Source organism: Rhinopithecus bieti, unplaced genomic scaffold (assembly GCF_001698545.2).
Source record: "Rhinopithecus bieti isolate Rb0 unplaced genomic scaffold, ASM169854v2 scaffold_2574, whole genome shotgun sequence".
NCBI lineage: Eukaryota > Metazoa > Chordata > Mammalia > Primates > Cercopithecidae > Rhinopithecus > Rhinopithecus bieti.
The window spans coordinates 6325781-6343394 of record NW_016804493.1 but is presented as its reverse complement, the minus strand read 5'-3'; the positions used below and the strand labels follow the sequence as shown (position 1 = coordinate 6343394).

At 50.5% G+C, this 17614-nt stretch overlaps 1 protein-coding gene and 1 long non-coding RNA gene across 3 annotated transcripts in view; one reads left to right on the top strand and one right to left on the bottom strand.

Annotated features, from left to right (window-relative positions):
• The window catches only part of VAC14 (VAC14 component of PIKFYVE complex), a 119128-nt gene that overhangs the window by 25203 nt on the left and 76311 nt on the right, over nt 1–17614 (top strand). For both annotated transcript variants that reach the window (XM_017868753.1, XM_017868752.1), the window contains exons 10-12: nt 5574–5637; nt 14620–14764; nt 15040–15105. In XM_017868753.1, the coding sequence (XP_017724242.1) occupies nt 5574–5637; nt 14620–14764; nt 15040–15105 (275 nt within the window). The remainder of the gene's footprint in view (nt 1–5573; nt 5638–14619; nt 14765–15039; nt 15106–17614) is intronic.
• The window catches only part of LOC108527449 (uncharacterized), an 11804-nt gene continuing 4571 nt past the window's right edge, over nt 10382–17614 (bottom strand). Inside the window, exons 2-3 of the long non-coding RNA XR_001884811.1 lie at nt 16385–16490; nt 10382–11349 (exon numbers count right to left, since the gene is read on the bottom strand). This is a non-coding gene — a long non-coding RNA (uncharacterized LOC108527449). The remainder of the gene's footprint in view (nt 11350–16384; nt 16491–17614) is intronic.

The window sequence follows — 17614 nt, the reverse complement described above, 5'->3', positions numbered from 1 at the left end:
GCTGGGCGTGGTGGCGGGCGCCTGTAGTCCTAGCTGCTCGGGAGGCTGAGGCAGGAGAATGGCGTGAACCTGGGAGGCGGAGCTTGCAGTGAGCCAAGATCGTGCCACTGCACTCCAGCCTGGGCGACAGAGCAAAACTCCATCTCAAAAAAAAAAAAAAAGGTTGAAACACACCATATTTAAATTAAAAGCTGAAGCTGGTGTGGTGGTACGTATCTTTAATCCCAGCTACTCAGATTGCTGAGGCAGAAGGATACCTTGAGCCCAGGAATTTGGGTCCAGCCTGGGCAACATAGCGAGACCCCATCTCAAAACAAAACAAAATTGGTGTAGCTGAAAAAAGGTTAAAAGTTACAAGGCAAGACCCAGACTGGGAGAAGATATTTGCAATGTATTTTGTCATTAAAGAGTTAGTATCCAGACACAAGAAAGAGCTCCTTTAAGTCAGAAGAAAAAAATGGAAGAAAAACGTGAAAGTCCATGACAGGGCTATTAATCTTTTATGTAGCAAATGGGCCAGATGCTGTGGCTCATGCCTGTAATCCCAATACTTTGGGAGGTTGAGGCAGGAGGATTGCTTAAAGCCAGGAGTTCGAGACCAGCCTGGGCAACAAAGTGAGAGACCCTGCCCTACAAAAATAGTAATTTTAAAAAATTAGCTGGGCGAGGTGGCACATACCTTTAGTCCCAACTACTTGGGAGGCTGAGGCAGGAGGATCTCCTGAGCCCAAGAGCTTGAGGCTGCAGTGAGCCATGATCACGCCACTGCAGCCTGGGGGGAGAGAATGAGACCCCATTTCTAAAAAACAAAATAAAAAAGCCACCATGGCTCTTACGATATGGCGGGTGTTATTTTAAACACCTAACAAATGTTAGCTCTTTCATTGTCATAGCAAGCTTAGGGTATAGGTACTGTCATTACCCCATTGTACAGATGAAGAAAGGGAAGCAAAGTCAAGTGACTTGCCCAAGGTCACACAGCGAGAAGGTAGGGGGAGTCAGGGCCCAAACTCAGGCCAAAAGGCTGCAGAGTCTCTGCCCACAAGCACCGTGTTAGGCTACAGTTCTCTGAGGAGGGAATTCATACACAAGATACACAAGAGAACAAAAGATGCTCCGTTTGACTGGAAATTAGAGAATTGCAAAGAAAAGCAAGTATCAGCCAGGGGCAGTGGCTCACACTATAATCCCAGTACTTTGGGAGGCTGAGGTAGGTAGATCACAAGGTCAGGAGTTCAAGACCAGCCTGGCCAAGATGGTGAAACCCTGTCTCTACTAAAAAATACAAAAAATTAGCGGGGCACGGTGGCAGCCACCTATGATGCCAGATACTCGGGAGGCTGAGGCAGGAGAATCGCTTGAACTTGGAGGGCAAAGGTTGCAGTGAGCCAAGATGGCACCATTGCACTCCAGTCTGGGCAACAGAGTGAGACTCCGTCTCAAAAAAAAAAAAAGAAAGAAAAGAAAAGAAAGGTATCTTTTTTACTCATCCAGTTAGCAAACGTAAAAGATTACTAATCACTTTGGGAGGCCGAGGTGGGTGGGTCACGAGGTCAGGAGATGGGGACCATCCTGGCCAATATGGTGAAACTCCGTCTCTACTAAAAATACAAAAATTTAGCCAGGCGCGGTGGCAGGTGCATGTAGTCCCAGCTACTCGGGAGGCTGAGGCAGGAGAATCACTTGGACCCGGGAGGCAGAGGTTGCCATGAGCTGAGATTGCGCCGCTGCACTCCAGCCTGGCGACAGAGCGAGACTCCGTCTCAAAAAAAAAGAAAAAGAAAAAGATACTGATATTCCTGTGTGAGGCTTTAGAAGGCTTTAGAAGGAGTGACTGCTCTTCTGATTTGCAAATACGTATAAATTGGTAGAACCTTCCTAAAGGACAATACCTATTAAAATAAGAAGTGCCCAATCCTTCCCCTCAGGAGTCCCACCCTGCATGGAAGCACAGGAGAGATGTAAGAGTGAAAATCAGGAGACAATCTAAATTAATTTGAGGCCAATTTCTGATGCCACATTATTTCATCTATAAATGTGGGTATTTCTAAAAGATGCCCTCCAGGGGCATGGAGTCCTGGCTACTGTTCCAGTCTATCCTGCCCAGCTTTCCCCAGCTTTTCCTCACCTTTCCCCGGGCCCTGGTCTAGCAGACAGACCCCAGGCTGCCTGGGCCTTGGCGCTAGGAGGACGAGCATCTCAGCGGGCCCAGCCCCGTGCCACAGCTGCCCTTGTCCCCTCTGAGCTGCATCCTGGGTCTACAGGGGACAGACGGCAGTATGGACATGGAAATAAAGGCCCCCTTTACTAGGAGAAAAGGTCTGTGGCCCGCACCTAGAATAGCACTGCTCTAAGCCATAGGATAGACTGAAAAATGCAAGTTGCAAAAAATACACTGTAATCCCATTTATGTTTACAAAATAAGAAGTAGGACAGCACAAGCCAGCGCAGGAGACTTGCCTACCCCGGGGAGCAGTGACCTGTAGGTAGAGAAAGGTAAGATTGAAGATTAAGGACAGAAAGAGGTTTTGCTTTGTTTGAAAATTTTAGAATGAGGATATATTTTACTTGTATAATTTAAAACTTTTAAGAGGCCAAGCCTGGTGGTGTTAGAACAGCAATATAAACAATGATCGTTCTGATTTATAACCCATGGAATAACATCAATATCCAGGAGTCCATAATGACATAAATAATTGAATTAATTAATGGTGGAGAAGGGACAGCTCTTCCTTACAGAAAACGTCAGTCAATACGCTGGGCGCGGTGGCTCACGCCTGTAATCCCAGCACTTTCAGAGGTCAAGGTGGGTGGATCACTTCAGGTCGGGAGTTTGACACCAGCCTGGCCAACATGGTGAAACCCCGTCTCTACTAATAAAAAAAAAAAATTAGCCGGGCATGGTGGCACATGACTGTAATCTCAGCTACTTGGGAGGCTGAGGCATAAGAATCATTTGAACCCAGGAGGTGGAGGTTGCAGTGAGCCAAGATCATGCCATTGCACTTCATCCTGGGTGACAAGAGTCAAACTGTGTCAAAAAAAAAAAAAAAAAAAAAAAGGGAGGGAGGGGAGAGGGGAGAAAGAGAAAAGAAAATTCCAGTCAATAATGTAGGAAAAGGGGTGACAGAAATCACCATCAGGCAAATTCCGCAGTCATATTTGTAGTAGGCAAGCTCCAGCCCTGAGTGCTGCGGTCAGTCACTGGGGACATATTTGAGGGAAAACAGAATATTTGTCTAATCTCAAGTATTTTCCCCCAAGATGTTTATTAATTACAAACAGAAAAACAGTAACCTTACAGGGGAGAAACGCAGCAGATGCTGTCTGCGTCAGGGGATGAGGTTAACATCACCGGTAACGAGGCTAACAGACAACACGTGTCCCCGATAGGGTGCACTGAGGCGCGGCACTTCCGTGACGTCCCTCCAAAGATGCGTAACTCCCTACTCGTGAGAAAACGTGAGACCAGCCCAAACGGAGAGACATTTTGCAGAGTGACCAGTGCTTCAAAGGTGTCAAATTTATGAAAGACACACAGATTGAGGGACTGTCACAGATTGGAGGAGACAAAGAAGACAGTTTAGCTAAATGCAGTGTGAGATCCTGGAACAAAAGGCCAGGAATGGAAAAACTCGTGATGTTCAAATTAGGGTAATCGTTTAGTTAATGGTACTGTATCGATGTTAATCTTCTGGTTTTGATCATTGAACTATGGGGCCAGGCGCAGTGGCTCACGCTTGTAATCCCAGCACTTTGGGGGGCTGAGGTGGGTGGATCACTTGAGCCCAGGAGTTTGAAACCAGCCTGGGTAACATGGCGAAACCCCATCTCTACTGAAAATACAAAAAAAATTATCCGGGCTTGATGCTGCGTGCCTACAGTCCCAGCTACCCTGGAAGCTGAGGTAGGCTCAATCTCTTGAGCGCAGGAGGCAAAGATTGCAGCGAGCCAACGTCGTGCCACTACACTCCAGCCTGGGCAACAGAGCCAAGACTCTATCTCAAAAAAAAAAAAAAAAAAGAAAATTGAACTATGAGTATGTACAATATTAGCATTAGGGGAAGCTAGCTGAAAGGTATAAAAAGAATTCTTTACTCTTTTTGCAATTTTTTTGTGCATCTAAAATTACTTCACAACTACAAAATAGTGTCAGGAGTCTGAAACTGCAGGACTACCAGCCCCCTCTTCCCTCCTCAGTGCAGTGAGAGCTGTGGCCAGTGCCTAGATGGGGGCTGAAGGCGGAACAGAATCCTACCAGCAGCCTTCCAGATCTAGAACATCTTGGCTCTTTAGGAAACTTGATTAGATGCCACAAGAAAAAGGTTTGCATTTCAAGGTTATTCCTTAACTTAGAAATGTAAGTAGTCAATGCCAGGTAGATGCTTTTCTACCCTGGGTTATGTGACGGTAAGTTAAATACTAATGACAGGTATTGAGTTGACCACTTGGAGGAAGACTCAGGCACAGAAAGAGTACAGTCACAGTCCTTTCCCCAAAGTCATTTTTTAAGCGCTTTATTGAGAGAGAATTCGTGTACCACACAATTCACCCAACATCAAGTATACAATTCAGTGACTTTTGTAGATTCACAAGGTTATGTAACCATCACCACAATCAATTTTAGAATATTTTCTGTGCCCTTGAAAGAATCCCTTAGCCATTACACCCTATTCCCCCATCTCCTCCAGTCCTAGGCAACCTCCAGTCCACTTTCTGTATCCATAGGTTTGCCTGTTCTAAACACTTTCGAGAAAGGGAATCATGCAATATGTAGTCTTTTATGATTGGCTTCTTTCACTTAACACAATGTTTTTAAAGTTCATTCATGTTATGGCATGCATCAGTACTTCATCCCTTTTTATTGCCAAATAATAGTCCATTGTATGGCTATACCACACATTTATCCATTCATCTGTTGATAGACATTTGGGTTGCTTCTGCTTTTTGGCTATTGTAGATAATGCTGATGTGAACATGATTGATGTACAAGGTTTTGTGTGGCCATAAGTTTTCATTTCTCTTTGGTACATACCTAGGAGTAGAGCTGCTGAGTCGTGGTGACTCTATGTTTAGCCTTTGGAGGAATGGCCAGACTGTTCTCCAAAGCAGCTTGCACCATTTTACATTCCCACCAGCGATATATAAGGGTTCCAGTTTCTCCACATCCTCATCAACACTTGCTATTATCTGTCTTTTAGCCATCCTGATGGGTGAACAGTAGTATCTTGTGGTTTTGATTTGCATTTTCCTGATAGCTAAGGACACTGGGTATCTGTCATTTTAAACATCCATTCTCCTCAGGCCGGTGATCCCTTCTGAGATTTGCCAGGTGTGTTCAGCACTGGTGTCCCCTCCTTGTGAGATCACTGTGACTACAAACTTACAAGCTCGGGGACTATCGAGAATGACTGGGCATTGGGTTCTCAGGGCTCCAGAGCCATGGTCCTTTTGAAGAGCCTGAATCAAGGTATTGGGCTCTGGAGAGTTCTGTGTGTGCTTGTCACAGGGGTCTTGTTTATTCAAGAGACCCAACAGCCTTTCATGACCCCTTGTTCCTCTTCTTCTCCCAGGAGGTCCAGATGGTTCCTGTGACTCCAGCTTCAGTAGCGGCATCAGTGTCTTCACTGCAGCCAGGTAAGTGGCTTGTTTCAGCCAGAGGGTTTGTGGAAAGCAAGTGACCTAGATCTTTCCCGGATGCAGGAGACTACCGCAATGACCCAAGGCAAACCCTACTCATGGCTGCTGCTTTTGGGACACCCTTGTACACAAAAGAGTTAATTGATGAGGGAATCTGAAGGACACTGAACAAGCCCATCCCACCCAGGCTTGATGGATAGATAAGTGGATTAGAAGCCATTGGGGGCCAGGCATGATGGCTTACGCCTCTAATCCCAGCACTTCAGGAGGCTGAGGCAGGCAGATCGCTGGAGCTCGGGAGTTCAAGACCAGTCTGGGCAACATGGCGAGACCCTGTTTTTACTGAAAATACAAAAAATTAGCTGGGCATGGTGGCATGTGCCTGTGGTCCCAGCTACTTGGGGAGGCTGAGGTGGGAGGATCGCTTGGGCCAGAGCGGGGCAGAGGTTGAAGTGAGCTGAGATCACACCGCTGCACTCTAGCCTGGGTAACAGAGTGAGACCATGTCTGAAAAAAAAAAAAAAAAGAATGAAAGAAAATGAATCGTTCTTACTTATTTTTAAATATTAAAAAAAAAATGTAAGCTATTGGAGGTCAATAAACGCAAGTTGTAATACCGGTGACTGCAGTGAGATACTTACAGTTGATTTGACTCAGCACCGTCTGTTTGTCCAGGATGATGTGGGACCAACAGGACTGACAAGGGGAAGTTGTTCAAGGACAGCCTGGAGCGTGGGCGGTCATTAATCACATCCAAGATTAAGGATAAATCACCCGCCCCAGGAGCTGTTGTCTCCTGTGCGTCCAGGTTAGCTGTAATGGTGCAGTCTTCCACATGGGGGCAGTGCAGGCCAGGCAGCAAAATAATTTCCTTGCAGCTCCCTCCATACTCCCTGCAAGGTGAAGGGACTCCCCGGGGAGGGCACTGTCACAGTTGCGCCCTGGTCTGAGTCCCCTGGACTTGCCCCATGTCACTTTTTCTTTGGGTGACATTGTCATCTCGGGCTAAAGTGGATGGTGGGTCTTATACAGGGGTTTCTTCCGCCTGAACTTGACAGTGAACCTGGGCCCTGGGAGAGCCAGTCACTCATGAAGAGAAAAGGTGCACTCTCCCCAAGAGCTTCTCCCCGCAGACCCCTAGCCAGGGTTCTTCCCTCGTCGATATCATTTGTGAACTTATCCTCCTCCCTTGGCACCCTGAGCATGTTTTCCAAGCACACAGGTGCAGGTGATGATGAAATGTGCCCCTACAAGCCCCCTGCATGGATGGAGCAGATCAGTGAGTGTCACCGTTCTCTCGTGTTCACGTGGTCACGCGTTCCAGTGCACCTGCCTGTGCTCACCCCTGCAGGCTCCAAGATAAGAGCTGGCCCCGAGTGTGTCCCTGACCTTCATTCATTTACTCTAGTGGTGAGGCAGAGAAGTAGCCAGGAAGTTACTGGAAAGGGGAGCGACTGATGTGAGGGGTGAAGTTACCGGAAAGGGAGGGCCATGGTGCCTGAGCTCAGGCACTGAGAAGACTGGCTGGGAATAACAGCTAATGCCAGTCAACGCAGCCAGGCTTCCAGGGCCTCAGTGCAGTGCTAAACCTTCGTGTTGGATCCTTTAGCTTTGTCTGAGTCCCGTGGGGTCAGTAGTTTCATGGTAGGGACGAGAAGGGAGGGAAGCACAGGGGGCTCCTCTGTGGACGGTGGATCTAGGAGGGGCCTGGTGGATGCAGACCTGCTAGAGAGCTGTCACCATTGTACCCATCAGAGGGGATGGGGGCTCAGGCTGGGGAGGAGCAGCATGTGGAGAAAGTTGGGTGGGTTTGGGCTCCATGTTGAAGGTGGAACTGCAGAATTCACTGCTGGGTGGGATGGGGTAGGCAGGAGAGAGGTGAGGGAATGACTGCCTTCTAGAAATTTCATGTGAGCCAGACCCCGGCTGTCCTGATGTCATTTGCACACCAGGGCTGGAAGGAAGAGCAGGTGTGGGTGGGGTGGTCAAGAGCTCTGTTCCAGGTGACTCTGAGCATCCCAGGAGAAGGAGGGAGGCAGACTCAGGTACTGGGTCATGGAACTCAGGGAGTGGTCTGGACGGACACGCGGGGACTGGTGTATCCTGCAGAGGGCTTAGCTTTTGCGCTGGAGGCTGTGGAGACAGTATCACAAGTGGGAATGGCAGGATCCAATCTGGGATTTAAAAGCCTCCCTCTGGCAGCCAAAAGCCTGTTGTAGACTTGTCTCTGTAATCTGGCCTATGGGGATGGAGAGGGAGGTCAGGGGAGGTCTAGGAGAAGGCAGAGGTAAGCTTAAGCCATGGGCTGCAGAGGGGCACCGCTGTCCATTGCCTCGCTGGGGAGACTGTGCTACCGTTGGCTAGGATGAGCCTACAGGAGTCCTCAGTTCTTGTGCCAAGGCTGGGGACCGCTAGACTGGAACCAAGGTTTTAGTTTATACCTCTCATTCAGAAGCTGATGCCAAATCCTACCTAAACTCCAAACCATCCTACCTAAAAAAACCAAACAAGAACAAATAATCTAGTGCTTCCTGACTGCTGGTGACAGAGGTCCCCACGTGGCAGCGGCACAGTCAGCATCACCAGCTGTGCTGAAGAGGTGGGCGCCTTCAGAGTTGTAAATCCAGAGACAAGATGCCCGGGCCCCAGCCCGCCACCTTCTTCCCGCAGCTGGTGTTGACACAGTGAGACTGAGCTTGGACACGGGTGCGATGGTGCAGGGTTGCCAGGTAGCCAGACCCACCCTGTGGTTCTTCAGCTGCGCCGCTTGCCCAGGGCACCACGTGAGGCCACCAGTTTCACGCCGTTCAGGTCTGCCCAGGGTGGTGGCCAGACTGGAGACTCCTCCCACGGCAGAAAGGCATTCCTGCCTGGCAGGAAACTGCCATGGTGGTGGCAGTCCTGTGTCTCTGAGTGGCCATTGACCCTTGGAGATTCCGATGAAAGCTGTGGACCCTCTTCCAAAAAAAATGCACATCCACGGCCGGGCACTGTGGCTCGCGCTTATAATCCCAGCACTTTGTGAGGCCAAGGCAGATGGATCACCTGAGGTCAGGAGTTTAAGATCAGCCTGGCCAACATGGTGAAACCCCGTCTCTACTAAAAATAAAAATTAAAAAAAAAAAAATTAGCCAGGCGTGGCAGCACTTATCTGTAATCCCAGCTACTTGGGAGGCTGAAGCGGGAGAATTGCTTGAACCTGGGAGGTGGAGGTTTCAGTGAGCCGAGATCACGCCACTGCACTCTACCCTGGGTGACAGAGCGAGACTCTGTCACACATACACCAAAATAAATGACATCCACGTGAAATTCAGAATTCACTTTCATGGGTTCAAGGATCACCATGGAAGCAATCCTTGCATCTCAGATGTTTTATAAAAGATTTCTCACTTGGACCGAAACAGGGAGAATTAACTGGCTAGACCTGAGAGCAGAAGGCTTCCTCTTCCCCCTCCCTCATCTCCCCTCTCCCTGCGATACTGGAGAAGCCCCTGGTGGCCCCAGGCTTAGCCACGGAAGAATGTCACCTGGAAAAGCAGTGGGTGACGAGATGGCTGTAGGTCTGGGTTCCTCCACCCTCCAGAGCATGGGAAATACATGGGAGGTAGAAGATGGACTCCCCAGGAAGAGGTGGAAATGAAGGAAGCAGGATGGAGGAAGGATGTTTGCCAGCTCAGGAAAGGGTTAAGAGAGAAATGTCTCCACTGGGTGTGTTCTCTCTCGTGACTGCTGTGCCTGGTGGAGCCAACTGTCCGGATTCACACCGTAACTCCAGCATGCCTGGCTGTGGCCTTGGGCCACACCCTAACTCCAGCATGATTTCCCCCACCTCAGTTTCCTCATCTTTAAACTCAGTGTAATGACAGCACTGACCTCAAAGGGATATGGGACTTCAATGAGTTAAAGTATGTAAAGAACAGCCAGGCATGGCGGCTCACACCTGTAATCCCAGCACTTTGGGAGGCCAAGGCAGGCTGGTTGCTTGAACCCAGGAGTTAGAGACCAGCCCAGGGCAACATGGTGAAAACCCGTTTCTACAAAACATACAAAAATGAGCTGGGTGTGGTGGCACATTCCTGTAGTTCCAGCTACTCAGGAGACTGAGGTGGAAGGATCATTTGAGCCCCGGAGCTCGAGGCTGCAGTGAGTCGTGATTGTACCACTGCACTCCTGCCTGGGTGACAGAGCAAGACCCCACTCCTGCCTAGGTGACAGAGTGAGACCCTGTCTCAATAATCATAATTTTTAAAAGCTTTTTAAGTGTGTAAAGAACATAGCATGGTGCCTGGGCCGCAGAAAGCACTTGACACATTTTAGCTACAATTGTTATTACAGGATCCTTGTTATTATCCCCATCTTACAAATGAGGAAACAGACCCAGAGAGGTTAACTTCTTGCCCAAAGTCACTCAACTAATTAGTAGCCAAGTTGGAATTCAAGCTAGATCTGTCTGGCTCCAGAGCCCATGCATTTAACTTTATTAGTTGCAGTTGGAGAGTTCTGGAAGTTTTGCATTCGGCCTCCCTAACTCATTTGATTTAGGAGTTCTCCAACAAGTGTTGTATGAACAACCTCCACTATGATGCTCAGGCTGTTGCCAAGGGTCATGATGTCTTCAGTGACACCAGTTCTCCCGGTGTAGCCAGCTGCCGTGTAAATAAGCAGGCAGAAAGTTCTAGAAATCAGTATTTCCCAGCTTTTAGCCTCTGTGGATTGAAAAAAAAATATCTGTATTTTAAAGAGCAAGTTCAATTTCAGAAGCAATTCTATATTTAGATTTACCTTTCTTCTATTTTTAGATTTACCTTTCTTCTGATTTGATTAGAGCTGTAACCCGAACACCGTAAAAAGTTAGACATTACAGAAATGAAGTGCTGTCTCCCAGAGAGAACAACTGGAACTTCTTATTATTTATTGGTAGTATCAGAAGCTTTATTCAGTAAATCTATATTTTAATAGCCACAGCAGTGCCATGCATTTGGAAATTGTAGTGCGTGTATGTGTAAGACATTCATTATAAGATGTTTTATGAGAAAATGCTCCATGAAAATGGAATTTTGCAGACACTTTGAAATAACTCAGAAGCCCCCATGAGTGACTCGTCTAGACTTTTTGGAACTGATGCAGAAATGTATTTTAAACTGAGTGATCTCCCTCTGCTCTTGATGGGTAAGGTAAGCCAGGACAGCAGGGTGCTACCTCTCAGGCTCTGGCCCATGAGCTGGGGAACTGAGCACATCATGCAGTGTCCCCCTCTAGGAAGAGTACAGGGTCCCAGAGCCCCAGTTGCCCTGCTGAGCACGCGCAGAGCTCAGCAGCAGCAGCCAACCCTGCCCAGCAGAGCAGCTGGGAGCTGACAGCAGCTGGGATCTTGACCCTCCCTTTCCCAGGCACTCAGATCAGTCTGCCTGGTCCTCTAGGGTCCACCTGCTTCCCATGACCTCCACCTCCAGCCAGGCAAGGGAAGAAAAGCGCAGGGATAGTGTCTCCAGCCCAGGGAATGAGTGCTTGGTGCATGGCCTCATCGTCTCAGATGGGTCCCGTACTGCCTCTGGACCTGGGCTTGCTCATCTGTGCCTTGAAGGATTGTGTTACCTGAACCATGAGGTCCCTTTCAGTGATGAGGTTCTGGGTTGGGTGTGGCGGGACTGCCTCAGCAGCAGCCTGAAGATGCCCCATACCTTCAGATTCACTGTGTTCAGGTGTTTGCTGTGGAGAAAGTCGGAGAATGTTAATACACGAAATGCTGCCAGTTCGCATACCAGTTCCGCGACATGCTGCCATTCTTTGGCCCTGACACAGCACCACTTGCAGGAGAGGCCCCATGGGCTGGCCAGCAGCATCTCCAGGCCACTGCGAGCCGCGGAGCTCGACTTGCGGAGGGGCCATCCAGCCTGGCATCTTGGCCCTTTTGGATTCTGAGTGTGCCCTGCGCAGGTGGGGAGTACCAGGCTTCCCTCTGTCTCCCCTTCTTTTCCTTTTTTTTTTTTTTTCTTTTTGGGACAGGGTCTTGCTCTGTCATCCAGGCTGGAGTACAGTGACACAGTCATAGCTCACCATAGGTGAGCTGACAGCTGGGAGCTGGCAGCAGCTGGGATCTTGTAATCCTCCCACCTCAGCCTCCCGAGTGGCTGGGACCATAGGAGTGTGCCACCACACCCAGATAATTTTTTAAATTTTTCATAGAGACAGGGTCTTGCTGTGTTGCCCAGGCTGGTCTCAAACTCATGACCTCAAATCATCCTCCTGCCTCAGCCTCCCAAAGTGCTGGTATTTCAGGTGTGAGCCACTGTCTACCCTTCTGCCACGAAAATACGCTGAAAAGCGTGTGCTAATCTTCCACGGACACCTGGAGCTGCCAGGTATCCACTGGGCTCAGGGGCTGGTCCACACAGGAGCTGCCGTTCTGCTGCCTCTCCCAGGAGACAGTGGAGGCGATGCCACCAGGGACTGTCTCTGAACCTGCTGCCCTGGTCAGGAGGCTGTGCCATGTGGCAGATGAGATTATTCTGGAGTCAGACTGATCAGATCCAAAGTGCGGCCCCACCACTCCCTGGCCATGTAACCTTGGGCAGGTGACTTCATATCTGTGTGCTTCAGTTCCCTCTTCTCTGAAATGGAAGTGGCGTGCCTTAGGTCATAAGGCTTTTTAAGGAGTGACATGAGGCTGTGTAGGAAAGCACCCAGCAGAGCGTTCTTTCACAACCGTCATGGCTGCCATTGTTATCACAGCTATTATTCCCCCGGGGACTCAGACACACCACTGATCCTGCCCCATACCTGGTCACGGCACCACCCTCCTCACCAGCAGCTCCAGGACAGTCCCAAGTCTCCCAGGGAAACAAGGAAAAACAAGGCCTTCCTCCCAGGGGGTGCTGTTTCAGCTAAGCTTATCGTGGTGATTTGCCAGGCCGGGGTCCTTGTGACACCCTGGACCCTGGCAGCCTACATGTCCCTGTGGCTTCTGCTGGAAAGGGGCTCACTACAGACTTTGGGGCTCTCAGGGTCAGGAAAGACCAGGTTGGGGGTGGGGGTAGCTTCTGTGCTTTGCATAAGGCCTTGGGCTATAGGGAGGCATCTCTTCCACCACCAGGACACGAGCTTTTCTAGCCAGGGGATTCTGCCGGCCCAAGAAGTATATGGAACAGAACGCAAGGGAAGGAGCCCTGCAGGAGGCCAGCCAGGATGGGAAAAAGAGAGACTGGGAGATAAAACAGTAAATGCTGGCCATCAGCTAAGGGAGTAGCTAGGAAACTGCCAGAGATGACAAGAAAACACTCAGAAAGTCCTGGTGTGGACTGCTATGTGGGCCTCTGCGACAGCCACGTGGCTACTGAGTGCCTGGTGGCTACTCTGAACCGAGGTGCACCGTAACCATGAAATGCACACCAGGTCCCAAAGGCTTAGGGCACAAAAGAGAATATGTTTTGTTGGGAATATTTTATATTGACCGTTATATTGATTACATGTTAAGATGCTAATGTTTTAGATACATTGGGTCAGTTAAAACATAGCATTGAAATTCATTTCACCTGTTTCTTTCTCCTTTTTAATTGCAAACTGGAAGATGTAAAAATTACATCTGTGACTGGCGTTGTATTTCTGCGGGACAGTGGTCTTGAGATTAAGACTGATTAAGAGATTGACGGAGCCAGTGTTTACCACCCTAGACTCCTCTCCCTGCGCAGTACTGTCCCCGTCTGTTTCAGGCTAGCAAAGATTTAAATGTTTCGGTATCCTCAGAAGACGCCAGGAACTTCCAGCCACCAGAGGATAGATGTGCCCACTCTCACCCCTGAAACATGCACCATGGGGATCATCAAACCATATTAAATAGCAATTCCTCTTAGCAATTACAGAGCGCAGAATCATGCCCTTTAGGGATTCACGTCAAATGAGCTTCGGAGAGGCTGCAGGCGAGTGAGGAAAGCACAGCCATCAGTTCCTGATGCAAATGAATAATTGAGCAGCCTAGAAATGCCACAGAAGAGACCATTTTGTACCAGCAGGGGACTGATCTGCTGGCCCAGGTCCTCAGGAAATGCAGCCCCTGGCCTGCACCTGTCGGCACCGTTTGGGAAGTACAGTACAGTGCCTTGGTAGGAAGGGAGCCCCTCCCCGACATCCTGAGGTTTTTCTACCCATGCTGCCCCCACCTTGAAAACCCAGCCTGTGCCAGGGAGCAGTGCTTTGAGCAGAAAACCAACTCATAGCCTCCCAGCAGCACCCGCCATCCCGCAGGCTGCTTAGCGGACTTTGGGGACCCGCAGGGCTTCCGTCCACAGAAGCCAGGGGCTTCCTGTGCCCACCAGAACACAAGTACATCCTGAACAGTATCAGTTTCTCGTAGGCAGAGGCTCTGTCACCCCTTCCCCAACACAAAGGAGCACATTTTGGTCTCAACTCTCAAGGCGTCTCTCTTAGGCCAAAGTGAGATCCCTGACCTCACTCGAGAAACATCCTTCAGGTGGCTGGTGAAGGGCCTGGCGGAGGTCAACAGTTGTTATCGGGACCTTCCCTCATATAGTCTGGACCTGGTGGTTTTGTTTTTTTCAAGAAAGAGTCTGAACTTAATGCCCTGAGCCTGGTCAGGTCAGCTCAGTGACTCGGAGAGAGTTTCTCCTCCTGTACGAGCCAGGCTGGTGCTGGAGAAAGAAAAGGAAAAGTGAGTGGGAGCCCAGCAGACCGGTGCTCATCCCCTAAACATGGTTATCATGGTTCCAACCCAGCAGCAACCTCCAAACTCCTTTGGAAAGGGAGAGAGAGAAGCCCCCTTCAAACGCCCAGGGTGGGCCGAGCTGGGCTGGTGGGAGACCAGCAAGGATGTGTGGGATCGGGTCATCCCTGACCCCCGTGCCCCCCGGACAGTGGTTAGCAGTGTGTGGTTCAGGGTATGCAGGCGCAGGGTGGTGCCGTGACTCCGTGGAAGAGGGCTGTGGCGGGCTTCACCTCTGCTCTCCCTCCCGGTCTTACCCACAGCACTGAAAGAGCCTCAGTGACCCTTCACCTCGACGGGATCGTGCAGGTCCTGAACTGCCACCTCAGTGACACGGCCATTGGGATGATGACCAGGATTGCAGTTCTCAAGTGGCTGTACCACCTCTACATCAAAACTCCTCGGAAGGTGAGCCCCGGGCCCCTCCAAGCCAGGGGCCTCTTCCGGGTCCACCTTGGTTTTCCAGGGCCTGCCCGTGGTTGGTAGCATTTTGGTCATTGCACTTCTAGGGAAACCCTGGCTGGCAGAGAAGTGACAGGTGCTGCGAGGAGCCTTCATCGTGTCGGGGAGGGAAGTGGTCTGTGCAGACCAGCGGGTCCGTGCAGACCAGCGGGACACTGCACCGAGCACAGTCCTGGGGTGAAGGGAGCGCTCACGGGCACCCCTGCTTCTCTGCTCTCCAGATGTTCCGGCACACGGACAGCCTCTTTCCCATTCTACTGCAGACGTTATCGGATGAATCGGATGAGGTAGGTCACCAACGCCACCCGTCCTTATGGAACATCGGTTGCCCTGCCTCCCCTTGTTAGTGACTGATGGGCTCTTAGAGCTGAGATATGCTTATTTTGGTGCAGTGCATCCTTCCTAGAGGTAAAGCTGTGTTTAATACACACTTTGGGGCCAGGCGCAGTGGCTCACATCTGTAATCCCAGCACTCTGGGAGGCCAAGGCGGGTGAATCACTTGAGGCCAGGAGTTCGAGATCAGCCTGGCCAACATGGTGAAGCCCCGTCTCTACTCAAAATACAAAAAGTAACCGGGCGTGGTGGTGCGCACCTGTACTCCCAGGTGCTCAGGAGTTTGAGGTGGAAGAATTGCTTGAACTCAGGAGGCAGAGGTTGCAGTGAGCCAAGATCGTACCACTACACTCCCGCCTGGTGACAGAGTGAGACCCTGTCAAAAAAAAAACTCACTTTAGGAGTGAGGACTCATCTATAGACCCTTCTGGATCACATGGGCAGGGCGTCAGTGAGGGAGGCAGCAGGGGGCAGGCAGGGAGCTTGGCTTGGGGTCAGGCTGCCCAAAGGCAAGACACTTAGTATCTCCGCATCTCAGCATGTCAGTTTTCCTCTGTTCAATGAGGGCAGTAACCACAGGGGGATGTGAGAGGAAAATGATCCATGTAAAATGCTAAGCACTGGGCCAGGCTCCTGCTGCACACTCAGTGTTGGTTGTGTTACTCATTTCAGCTGGACTCCATTATGACCTCTAGTTTGAAATTAGACCCTTAAGCTTTGCCTTTTTGGGGCCACCAAGAGCTGCTGGTGCAGAGGGAGAGGCTGACCCAGATCCCAGGCAGCAGGAGTGAGCCCTCTGAGAGAGCTAGAGTAGTACAGAGGCTGGCCTGGGAGGTGGAGGGGGCACCTGGGTCTTCCTGTCATCTGGGCGAGAGTCTGCCCCAGCCACACACACCTTTCCGCACACCATTCTCAGCCATGCCCATTGCGTGGTGTTCCTTTACGGGGTTCCCCTGCCTCCCAGCCAAGCGGCAGGATTTGCAGTCGCGCGTGCCCATTGCACGGCAGCATCAAATCCCTCCATCCATACCAGCCCTACAGGCTGCATCTCAGATGCTGACGGTCCAAGCTGAACCTCAGCCCACTTTCCTCTTCTAAGCTCCAAGGCACTGTGAGCTGTGGGCAGAGTTGTATCTCCATGAGGCAGCCAGCTCATGAATCAACAGACCTGCCCACGCTGCAGAGAGTGGACAAGGCTAGGTGGGGGGACTGGGAAGGGGGCTATTGCTCACCATTCTCCATGGAGTGAGGCTCCTCAGTCTTCCTTAGGCTGGTGCCAGGCTTGTGGGGGGCCTGGGCAGCTGTCTTGCAGCCTGAATTTCCTTTCCTGAACCTGGGCTGAAGAGAGAAATGGACAGGCAGGTATCAGCCTCTAGGTCCTCTGAGGTTTTCTGTATTACCAGAAAAATCCAAAACAGATGGTCTGTGAGTATGCCCTTGGCCTCTCTTGCCTACCCCCCGCCCCCATGCACACACACACACACCCTCTCTTCCTGCACCACCCCCTGCAGTGCGAGGCCCAGGTGGACGTGGCCCCGTTCTGCCTGCGAGTTGGGAGTGACTCACTGCACAGTCACAGCCCTCATTTCAATACAAAAAGGAAGAGCAGAACTTTGCCTATTGGTTCCTTCCCCAGGACTTCACTGGAAGCAGCTGAGTTTTCAGTCCTTTAAATTGAGTTGTTTAATCCCATCCAGCTTTCTGTGCTTGAAATTGGTTTTTGTGTGCGTGTGCATTTAAAGGGAGCGGGCGGAGATGCAGTCCATTAAACAGTGCTCTTCAGGCTGCGGCTGTGGAAACTCGATTTGCTGCAGTGCCAAATGTTGTCAGGGCTTTGGGGCACGTCTTGTGGACCTGCACTGGGGAGGGCATGGAAGCCGCTCTGGGGGACAGTTGAGGGGTATCATAACAGCGGTGAAGAGCCCCTGCTTCCCCTTCTTTCTAGAGGAGGGATTTGGGGACCTTAATCATCAGTGGTGAGTCCTGATTCTACCCCATCCTGGTTCCTTTCCAGAATCACATTCCTAAGTGTCCTCTGTTTAATCTTTGGTGAGCCTGAGGGTGTGCTGTGTACTTGGCAATGGGAATACAGCCATGAACAAGACAAAGCCCATCTTCTCCTGAAACTTCCTTTCTAGGATATCTAGAAAGTACCCTCTCGGGATTTTTCAAACATTTCCAAACAGCCCTGATCTCGAGTTGGAGCTCCCTGGGATTCAAGACTATGAAAGCCGGTTTGGTCAAGCAGGAACACAGCCAGACAGGCAGGTCCCCTCCTACTGAAGTCCTCACTCGCGGACGTTAACCTCAATGCTCCCTGCGAAGGCTCTCACATCCAGCTAGGCAGCCCCGCAGCCCAGGCTGTCGTGGAAGATTCTTAATTGTAGGAAGTCATTACCGTGGGAGGAACCACGCTAGACCCTTTACCTGTGTCTGTAGAACCCTCACGATGGTTCTCTGTG